Raw genomic sequence first — 11,642 nt, forward strand, 5'->3', positions numbered from 1 at the left:
TGCAGTGCGGCCACCCACCCAGAGTGGATTCACTCCTGCAGCCTCCTGCAGGAGGTCTGGGCGCCACCTCTGGCTCCCCACTGCCTGACGCAGCTCTGCACATGGATGGATTACGGAACAATGTAGCACGCTTTTCCCTCACTAGACACACACTGTTATTCATCTTTGACTCCTCAGTGCTTAGGCCTGTGCCAAGTACAAAGCAGGAACTCAGAAAGGTTCACTGGATAAAGGAAGGATTGAGTAAATAATTGAGTGAAGGGATATGGAATCCATGTCAGCACACCTGGGCCCCAGAGTGAGAATACAGAAAACAAGTCAGCCAGAGAGCACCTCAATCTCCCCATTTTCCTCCACTGACTTTTCTGAAATGACACTTTAGGGGAATCTCATTCGGGCCAAACGAAATGTGCTATAGGAAAATTTTTTTAACTTTTTTTCTTAATTAGAATGGTGATGCTAAAGAACCCCTCATTTAGACAAAGGGAAACTTGAAAGGAGGAAAACCACTCTACCAGAAGAGAAATCCTGGTAACTGCCTAAGTAAGCCCCGAGCCCTCAGCAGGTCTGGCACGGCCTGCGCTGCACAGTTCTCTGTAGTTAAAATATCATTTCCTCCTGCCTCTCAGCCTCCTCTAGGGCTTCAGCAGCGTCTATCCCAGTAACAGGGCATCATCTCATTCATTCATTCACTCATTCATTTGTTCCCAACCATCAATTTGCCAGGAGCTAAGGAAATTATAAAGATAAATAAAATGATTATACCCGTACATGAACAGGTTGCAGTGGACATGCAAAATGTGATAAAATTTATTATATCTTGTATGAGAGGCTTGTATGGAATGCTCTTGAGTAAGAACACAGAAGCAGCAGCCATTTATTCTGAGGAAGGCAGAGAAAGTCTTGCCCTCAGAGATTCAATTCGCTAAGTCTGGGGTAGGTCTCAGGAATACAAATTTACAATAAACACTGGCTGCTTAAGTTCATCATTTGAGAATCACAGCCTGTATCCAACTCCGAGGTCAATCTGCATCTTGTTCCTTTTTCTAGGCTAATGTTCTTTTGAGAGGATGTGGTACACTGGACAACATACCATACGAGAAGACTATCTGAGTTCAAGTTCTGTTTCTATCGTTTTCTACCCATGTGACCTTGCGCAAGGCATTTAATCTATAAAAATGTCAGCTTTTTTCATCTGTAACAGTACAGCCCAACTATCTCAGAGCAGCCGATGATTTAAATGAGAAAATGCATAACTGTCATAGCAAAGTAACAACCAAGAAGTACTGATCATTTAACCTGTGCTCAGGCTAAACACAAAATGTTTAGAACTGCCACACCTGAGCAAATGGGACAGCACAAAATCTAATTCAAGTGTTTGTTGGCGGGGGTGAGTCTCAGAGTCTCTCCTTTCAAATGACAGCAACAGAATAAAAAGGGCAACAGATGGAAGAGGGAAGGCACACGATGCCCCAAGACCTGGATCTTTATAAAGAGAACACTGTCCTCTTCACGTCCATGTATGTTACTGCTCCCAGGTGCGGGCAACACCAGAGGCAATGTGTTTCAGCTCAGAGCCTCTGACGTTTTAGCCTCCCCTTTGTAGAGGGGTTCTGAAGAGTGTTGTTTAAGCAGGGAAGGGTTCCCCCATGATTCAAGGCATTCATACCCAAGAGTAACATTAAGAGCTGAAATCAAGTACCTGAGGCAGCTTTCTCCACATAATGAAGCTCATTATAAAATAGGGACACTTGATGGTATTTTTCTTTGACGACATTGGATATATAGTGCAACAGTGTTTGCTTTCGGTCCGTTGACTTTGTATCTAAGAGCTGAAAACCAAAGGGGATGAGGGTTAGAGTAACAGATGATGGGAGAGTTACCTGCCAGATGACGCTCCCCCGCTCAGAATAAATACCTGAGCACAGGTGCCCCAAAGCGGAGAGAAAACATTCCCACAGGAGAGTCAGCTTTGTTCTCGGGTGAACCAGCCCATGGATTATTAAGTGACAAGAGGACTTCCTGACCAGGGGACACGCTCAACTTTAGGGACGACTCTAAGCATGAGAGCGTCTCTCCTCACGTGAACTCCCCGCCCCCACCTGCTCCACCACCTCCCTGGCTTACAAGCAGGGAGACTCCAGTTTCAGTGCTCTCCCAAGTGAAGGCCAGAGTAGGAAGTGAGGCTGGAGCCGGGAGTGTGCATAGGTGTGCACAGGTACACCTATGCCATAGTCCTCACATCTGCTCAGCCCCACTCACTCCCCAACTCAAAGCAGATGTGCTTAACGTACGTACCACGGCCTTCTGGGGCCCAGAACTGTGACTAACTAGACAGTCCCTATCAAATAACCATGTCCCCCCACACCTGGGGCTGGAGACTCCAACCACTGCCCAACCTGCTCCCGTGGAAGCCACGTCTGCCAGTGCAGCCCGGGGGACAGGGCTCCATGGAGCATTCTCTCTAGTCCTGTTCCTAAGTCAGGTGACTCTGAAAAGCAGAGCACCCTTCTTCAACCAGGGAAAAAAAAAAAAATTTTTTTTAGAAAACACAGAAAAGTATAAAGAAGCAGCTCAAAAAACCTTCCTAATTCCACTCAACCTCTCTGTTAATATCTTAATCTACTTCCATTTGGGTTTTTTTCCTCCATATTTTACCTAGTTAAAAATCAAACTGTACAATTTATACCCTGCTTTCTTTCCTAAACACAAAATTACCTATTCCTTTGAAAACTCTTCACAAATATTCTAACAGTTGAATAGTTCACCGTATTAACTGTCATTACAGCATATGTAATCGTTTCCCCAAATGTTGAATCTTTACACTGTTGCTAATTATTTGCAATTATAAATAAAATATAGCACCCATAATTCAGACTCCTGAGGAAAGATTCCTAGAAATGGAAATATTGGGTCAAAAGGTATGAGTATTTTTAAGGTTCAAAGTGCTTGCTGCCATATGGCGTTCCAGAAAATTTGTACCCACTGCTCCGCCCACTAGCAAAGAATCTTCATCAAAACATCCCACCCCACTTCCAAGAGCAGACTCTCTCTGCTCCAGGGCTTAATCTTTGCCAGCTGTTTTGTCTCTCATATAGCTCTTGTACTTCTTTTAAACCCTGAAGTTTAAAAACTCACCAGATCTAAACTCTGAAGTTTAAATCCATAAACTGCTCCTCGTTTACTGCTATTCATATAGTTGCCAAGGGCCAAGATGATCTGCAAAGAAAGAGAGAAAAGAGAAGTCCATCGGTACAGCAGCCCAGGCATTCCCAGGCTGAGGAATGCAGCTGACAAGTCAGCTCTTCCATACACGTATAAGAGGAAAACTTCACTTGCCTCCAGAATTTTCTTGAGTTTTTGGGACGACTTTATGGAGACAGATGCTGCTATAATTGAGTGCAGTTGCTAGATTCCAGTCAAAGGAAAGAGGAGGGGGGGAAAAAAAGACATGTTAAAAATGGGAAACTCCGATTGAAAACTAAAACTTTAATACAGAAGAAAACAGACCTGCATTTAGAAATTAAAGCCTTAATGCTGAGATTCTATTTTTTCCTAGACATAACAATTTTAAGTTGTCCTGCTAGGTCTTAGGTAACTAGAGCATTACGTGTAAGCTCTTCTCTAAATAGAAAGTATTATCAGAACTAGCTTATCATAAAATCTGTAAGCAATGAGACTTAAGTCAGGAGTCAACAGCGTCTTCCAGGAGAACTCAATAGCCTGCCCACCATCTCTAATCATGTAATACAATTCATATTTTTAAATCAGTGGAGCTAGCCAAGAACAAAAACAAAACAAAACAGCAAAGAAATATAATCACCGTGCAGAAGTTCTCAGAACATATTTTGGACACACATGCTACTATCATCAGTAATTAACAAACATTTATTTAGAAATAGAACTGGGAAAGAACTATTTATGATATTCGTAAGTCTCTACCAGATTAACACAAAGGAACAAGCGATGGTTAGCTATTATTTCTACGTCACCACAGTGTACTGTAACAAACTTCCAAGGAAGAAGACCCCCATGGCAAATTTAACGCTTCCAATGAAAGTCAATAAGCCTGTTCACTAAAGATATGAGATGGTTTTCAGAAATGAAGTTAAATTTTCAGTCTTGGTAACCCAGCCAGAGGACTGGTACCTTGAGGAGGGGACCAAATTTGAGAAAATTATTCTCCTTGTCCTCTGTATTGAGGTGTTCTTTAAAATCCAAAGGATATCTGTAGACACAGGAAATGGCATTCTCTAGGGAGAAGAGCAATATGGAATGGGGAAATTCACTGTTTTCAATTTTACTTGGCATACACAATGAGAAAAAGAGGGTAAAAATAAAAATGCCATGTCGAAAGTTCTGGGAAGAAGTCTTAGAGCCCATGACGTTAAGTGCAATTCTGGGAGAAAGTTAAAAGAAAAAAACCAAAACAAATGCTATCTGTTTGGACCCCTTCCCTTGCCAGAGTTGGTCCACTCACAGGAGTCAGCATCTGAATGCTTTCGGCAAAGTTCCCAATGAAGGCCATGATGGTCATCTTCTGCATGAGCCTCTCAATTTTACTGAACTGCATCATGAACCGGTCTTCATCTGACAAGTTCTCCAGGGGCTTCCTTTCCCGCTCATAGAGCCGCAGCACTTTCACCTCATTCTCAGTTGGCAAGAACCTCATCAAACACTCTACAAAGTCTACAGGCAATGTCTTCAAGTCAAATCTGAAGACAGAGGTGGACATGTCAGTATTAAAGAGAAAACCTCCTCCCCTCTCAGCCACACCTCCACCTGGTCCAGATCATGAACCACCATGTCTATGAGTTGATGCCTACAGCTGGACAATGTCTACAGATGTGAACATGCCCCTTGGTGCTGGCTCCTGACTGTGCATTGAGCACGTTCACTGGTCCTTCCCGGAAACCTGGACCTTATCACAACTGCCAGGCTCAGTTTTTAGGCTATTAGTATAGCTCTAAGCCTCTAGACATCAATAGTAAATGACAGCAGGTAGAAGCAGAAGGAAAGCTGAAGTATCTGGTGGTTAAGTAGTTCAAGGACATGTTTTTTTAGGCCTGTGAAGTACTGCTAATTAAGGAGATATAATATTATACACACAATTACAGAATATTTGATGAACTCTGTAAAATATTTCAATTAAACCAGTAAGTCTGGGATATTTTTTCTCCTTTAGAAAAAAAATGCATCAAAATGCCTGTACTATATGGATGCTTTGGCTTAAATGCATACATCCCTTGAGGGAATACTCAGTCTTTGTGGACCTATACTCCATCTGAACTAAAGAAGTATTTGCTACAGTCTCTATTCTATTCTCTGGACAATCTTTGTTCAGCAATAGAATTACACTTAATCATCATGACAAACAAGATATGTGAAGATTAAAAACCAGAATTCATATCAGGTTGCAACACTAGAAATCAGAACAGATGATAGGGTGCACTAAACTACTAGCTTATGATCCCGGCTGAGGACATGAAACTGGAACAAATGATTTCTCAGTGTCTTTTACTCCCCTAAGAATCTCTGATCAAAATTTATGAAATACCAATTAATGATGAATTAGTTCCTAAAACATCTAATAACGTCCTTATCATATTTGAACGTCACCATGACTCAAAGAGTAGAAAGATTCTTCTAATAGAAGAGTAAATAAAATCAATGCCTTCTCTGCAGTTCAAGGATTAAAAAAAGAACTAAACTTGCTTTAAGATGCCCTGAAAGGGCTAAGGAGCAACAGGAATCACATTCCTATTGTTATGAGTTAAGACAAGCCTCTGTCTCCTATTTGCATCTGGCATTGAGTTGAATCATCCCACAAATGCCATCAAATTTGTACTCAGTGAATCTGGATAAAATTCAGATACTCCACAGAAAACTGATATTTTCTCCCTTTTCTCAGCATCTGCAATACTTCTCTCAACTTTCCTTTTATGTAAGCATTGCTGCAGGCATATGTAAGAGAACAGACCAAGATAATAAACGATGTCACGATCCAGTTGTTATTCTTCTAAAACAATTAATTACTCATTCTAATATAGCACCCCCGAAGGTCATTTCTGGTCCACCTCTTCAGCGTTACCATTTTCATTCTAAATTTACTAGGATATAATCTTTCAGAACGCCCTGAACTTACACATGAATAGCTTTACATATTTCATCCGCGGTCTTTCCAGCTTTCCTTAAAGTTATGGCAAGATTTTTAGCCCTATTTGCTTCTAGTAATGTCACTTTGTTTGATCCCTTCTGCGTTATCTTCTGTTTGCTTGAAGAAAGATCAATGGCAGGACCTTGGGCTTTTGTCTTAAATATTTCTTCAAATTCATCTACATTTAAGTCCTGGGTTGGAGAGGAATGAAATAGGCAAATTAGATTATACTTAAAAATGAAGTCAGGAAGCCACCATTTAGACAGCTTCTTAAGCATCAAAGAAGTTACTTTTTCTACTAAGTACTGATACTTGTCTTGGGCCATGGCTTGCTCTATTTCTCTATTTGTGTTAGTGTTGTGTGACTTATGCCACATATACAGACAAAAATGTCTCAAGTAGACAACTGTTTCCAACCAGTTAACTCAATTGCCTTTCAATTACTGCCTTGTAGGGATGGCCAGCACAGACTAAAACTATCCACCAAACCAGCTAGTAGGCGTGATTATTGAGTCCTTTTTCACTTATAGTTCAATAAAGGGTTTTTATGCCCCTTTATAAATTAAGGGCAGAGATTGTGTCAGATGTACATTTTGTGACATACAGTGAAAGATGTTCAAAACTATTCCATTTTAATGTATAATACATTTTTAAACGTAGTTTTAGAACCACCTTACAAAATAGCATCCAATTTTATTCTCCTTTTCTTCTTTACATCAAGACACTTAAAACACTAGCTTTTATTGCAGAAACTTCCAGGTTAACACAGCACCCATTCTGGCTTTGCTGCACAGAGAGGGCCCCTTGTTTCTAACCCATGAGAAAGATACCTCCAGAATTCGCTCATCATCAATTTCGTTGAAGACTGTGCCATTGATCTGATTTGGCTTCAAGGCAACCCAGTTAAAAACTGGCATTCTGAATTTCGTCTTGATTGGCTTCTTAATTTTCACAGCTACAGAGGTCAGAGAGAATGAAATTAAGATTCCACCAAAACCCTCGAGAACAATCCGACAACAGTCCTTGCAGATGACACTCTAACACTGGAGGAAGGCTGGCAAGAGGTGGCCAGGTGTTTTAAAATATGGAAAACATTAGGCAACACTGTGGCCAGGGCAACTTGAGGTCATCATTTGATACAACAGTGTGTTACAGTTGCCTAAGAGCTGGGGTTTTGCTTTTATTTTTTTAATGCAGGCAACTGGGTGGTTGAAATACAGTCACAGTGTCAGGACAATGCTTAGGACAAATAAAGAGTTGGGGAATAAAAATTATTCTTTATATTGTTAGATAGCAGAGAGGGCAAATACTCTGTGTCACTTAGTTTGACACTGGTGAATGTGAAGTCGCATTCTGACATCCTGAATTTCTGGCTCTCTAACACACATTTCCAAAACAAATCTTCAAAGATGATCAGAGACTGCAGACAGTGTCTGCTGAAACCACCAGGAATGAAATGTCAAGAAGGCTGACTTCCAGCCAGAGCGATACACTCCTGTGGATGATTTCAATAATGGGGGTGATATTGGCTGTTGAGAGTTATTCCAAACAGACTAAGGGCCACAAATGGCCCAAAACAGAATGTTTAAGAAGACAAAAGGGGTACTTAGAAATCTGGGTTTGTATTGCTTTCTGGAGAAGGGCCACAGTCCCCTCTCCCTCTCTTTTAAGTGCAACCTCTCCCCAGGGACCAGCTACTACTGCAACTAGAAGGTAAGAATGCACCCATTAAAAATACTGAAAACCTCTTAATAGAGAGGAAGGGTCCCACCTTTGAGGGGATGGGGGTGGGGGGGAGTGCCACCTCCTCTTACTTTGGGGAAATGAGCTAAAAAAGGCAATCCACTAAAAATTCCATTAATTAACTGCACACCATAAAGAAGTCTTCCCAAACCAATTAGCTATAAATATTCACCGTCTTAAGTCTGTCTCAGGGATGCCCACCACACTATTTGGGAAGGGAGGGAGAAGAAATTCAATGCAGAACAAAAGAAATGGAACACACAACTGGGCTTTTACCTGGCTGCCTGCCTTACTGAAAAAACGGAGAAAGACAGTGCCTCTCGTTCCTCCAGAGTTACAAAGGCCACGTAAACAGCGGGAATGTCACCTGACAAATCCACACAGAAGCATGCAGGAACACAGAAACACAGCTTTTGCCAAAACAGGCCTTCCACCACCAAATGTGACACTTTACTCTCTACTACCCAATAGTGTCCATTTCTGTCCTTGCTACCCAGGAAAGCCCATGTCCTCCAGGGGACAAAGGACCAGACCTTCCTCTAGTCTGGCACTTCTGCAGAGTTGAGGGAGAAGAGGTGGACGGGAGCGGGGGTGACAGGTCAGCGCCATCCGGTTCCATCATCCCTCCACAGACAATGCAGGCCTCAGGACACTCCCTACAAGCAACTCCCTGTGCAGCCACCCTACTTTTAACTCTTTAAGCAAGATTAGGTATAAGCCTGAGATCAGAGCACAGGCCAAAAGTTCTCTTCTGAAAGGCTGCCCTGACTCTGACTGGGGAGTTGGGGGGCTGGGTTAGCAGAGGCGGGGTCTATAGGTGACCACGATACGCACCATGTTCCCAGTGTTCAAGCTACAGGAAGTGGCTCTGCGTGGGTGAGTGGGTGTTCTGTGGAGAGAACCGATCACCAGAGGAAGGGGACTAGGAAAGCAGCACCCAGCAGCTTTCCCTTGCTCTGGGGAGGAGCCTTCCTCTCTCCCTCAGGATAAATCTAAAATCCTTCTACGGACTTCCCTGGCGGTGGTCCAGTGGTTAAGACTCTGCGCTCCCAATACAGGGGGCACGGGTTCAATCCCTGGTTGGAGAACTAAGATCCCACACACCACGGCACATGGCCAAAACCAAACAAACAAACAAAATTTTAAAAACCCCTAAAATCCTTCTAGAGTTGAGGCCTTAGATCCAACTTTTAAAACTAAACTAAAAAACATTCCTTTCTCCAGGGAGAAAGGAACAAGGCAACTGAAACCCAGGATGCCTGCTTAAAGGGCCATAACCTCTTCTACAGGTTCAACTAAAACATGTGGGCAACCCTGGAATCACAGCAGCCAGCCAGCACCACACCTCCCCGCAGACACAGAGCAAATGCAATGGCTCAATGGGAGATGGGGTGGAGATGTCAAGGCACAGCGTGACCCACAGGAACACAGGGCAGACACTCAACACACTCAGGGAGGAGCAACCTACAGAAAAGCTTGATTGGCCCGTCTTTTGTGGAAGCAGAAAGAACAAAGAAAATACAAAAGAAAAATTAGATACGGTTAGCGTTCAGCGGCTCAGCAGTCCACACACTCTTAGCAGAGAATTCCATGCTTCTGGGACACATTTCACAAGGCAGCACAGAGCCAAAAATTCATTTCCATTCAGATCTGCCTTAAAGATGCCCTTATTATTTTATTTTAAAAAATAACTCTTTTTTAGAAAAGGGGGAAAAATGATTTCACTATAGTGCCGCCAAAGAGCCATACTGACCTGTGCTAGGTATTCCATAAGACATAAACAAGTTTTTTTAATGCAAAAATGATCAGCTGAAGTCCCAATTCTCACTGTGAAGTTCCAAAGCATATTCTTCCGAAGAGAAACAGCAAAGGTTACAGACTACCCAGGGGTCTGTCATTGATGACCTGACCGGGGAATGGGAACCAGGTTGGTCTAACAGATTTGAGGAGGTATGCCTTACACTTCAAATGCACATTTCACACTACTAATATATTCTGTATAAAATGCAAAGAAAAGTCCACAAGATAAACTCAGGGGACCTCCTCCTGGTCCCCTGACTTGGTCACCAAGAAGACACTTGCTCATTGCCTGCTGAAGAGATAAGACATCCAGTTGCCTGTGGATCTACAGGTCTAGTGATGTCACAGGTTTTTGGCTTCCTGGGGGGCCCCTGGCATATTATCTCAGCTGTCTCTTGGCTCTCTGGGGACATCCTGATGCTGTCTGGCCTCTTGGTTCCAGAGAGAGAGTGTTACTGAATACACTGGCAAAACATCTCATAAAATGGGTTACAACCACTAAGTATTAATGGCCGAATTAAGGATGAGTAATGAAAAGAGATTAAAGGCCTTGTAGAAACTACCTGATCTCAAGCTATCAAAGACTCGTAAGGATTTTATAATCCTTATGTCTTGTAAAACACAACATCTTGTAATTGTTTAATGGATGCTTATGGCACTGAAGAGGAGTTTCTTCAGTCCCACATACAGTCCTTCAAATTGCATAAGACACAAAGGTGACAACTTCCAAATGTAGAAATCCTGAAGGGATCAGCTGAACAGAGCTTCACGCTGTAAAACTGAGGCAATCATTGGAGCCAACAAATTATAAAGATTAAGTAGGAGGAAGAACCCAGGCAAAAAATTTAACGAGAGAGGCCAAGACTTGTTCAGAAGGGAGTCCTGGACGTGCACATCTGAGACTCTTGGCTCTTCTCTCTGCCAAGGCAGTTCTGAGGTCCAAGTCGGAGCCCAGGTGAAGGGAAGTAGAGGCCATATCGCACATTAGGTTTTGTCAGACAGAAAGGAAGCAGGACCAAAGGAGAGACATGCTCATGGTGAGCGCTTCTGGGAAGCTACAGGGAAAGCCTCATCAGTGGGCCCAGGTGCACATGACAATGACACTATCACTGAAAACAGCTTGTTGATGTAACAGATTCCTGGGGCTCCTTAAGAGGTTTTCTGTTTGTTTACGTTTCAAAATCCAACAGTTTCATGATGACACTCCTTTAACTTTTGTCCTTCAGAAGCAATAAAAGTTCTAGAAGAAAGCGGTAGACGAGGGAGACCTTGAAAGGTCGAAGTAAGTCATTGGTTTACTGCCAACACGACTTTGAACAGGCATCTTGTTTGACAGTTTTATAGGAGCTGGGGTGGAAGTAAACACCACAGATCTGATGTGGAACGTGTTTGTTACAGGTGGTTTATTGGTGTCGAAAAGGGCTTCAGTCACCAGGATAAATTAGTCCTAATGACTGGCTGGTAAAGCTGTTGATGGGATAAGCACGCTAAGAGATGGAGACTGGGAGATCGTTTACAGCTGAGACCATCATTTACACTCAGGGCAAAAGGCTCTGAAAACCACTGCAGCCTTGGAAATGAGACCATTATTGTGCTAGTTCATCAGAAATAAGAGACCTCATGAAGGGACTGAAATGGTTGAGGAAGCAGAATTATCTGACGTCACAGGAACGGCTTGGCAAAGCTCAGAGCAATTCCAAACGCCAGGGGAACACTCCGTGACTGGGAAAATGGCTTGCGGTATTTCAGAAAAGAGTAAAAATTTATTTCTGTGAGTCAAAAATAAGAACTTATATTTCAAGACATTAGAGCAACTCTCTCCCTCTCACCCACACCCGCCCCGTTTTATTTCTGGTGAGGGAGGGATGCCGCATTCTATCCTGGGCAGTGGAGCATTTCAAGGCAAGAAGGTACTGCTGGTGGTAACGCTTCCCTTTGAAGC

The 11,642-nt window shown here is 42.8% G+C and overlaps 1 protein-coding gene across 3 annotated transcripts in view; it reads right to left on the reverse strand.

The window, feature by feature from the left end:
* FMNL2 (formin like 2) overlaps positions 1 to 11,642 on the reverse strand; it is a 311,830-nt gene that overhangs the window by 20,656 nt on the left and 279,532 nt on the right. For all 3 annotated transcript variants that reach the window (XM_032638192.1, XM_032638195.1, XM_032638193.1), the window contains exons 16-21: positions 6,988 to 7,112; positions 6,146 to 6,348; positions 4,481 to 4,715; positions 3,340 to 3,408; positions 3,139 to 3,219; positions 1,703 to 1,832 (exon numbers count right to left, since the gene is read on the reverse strand). In XM_032638192.1, the coding sequence (XP_032494083.1) occupies positions 1,703 to 1,832; positions 3,139 to 3,219; positions 3,340 to 3,408; positions 4,481 to 4,715; positions 6,146 to 6,348; positions 6,988 to 7,112 (843 nt within the window). The remainder of the gene's footprint in view (positions 1 to 1,702; positions 1,833 to 3,138; positions 3,220 to 3,339; positions 3,409 to 4,480; positions 4,716 to 6,145; positions 6,349 to 6,987; positions 7,113 to 11,642) is intronic.

Source organism: Phocoena sinus, chromosome 7, assembly GCF_008692025.1.
Source record: "Phocoena sinus isolate mPhoSin1 chromosome 7, mPhoSin1.pri, whole genome shotgun sequence".
Lineage (NCBI taxonomy): Eukaryota > Metazoa > Chordata > Mammalia > Artiodactyla > Phocoenidae > Phocoena > Phocoena sinus.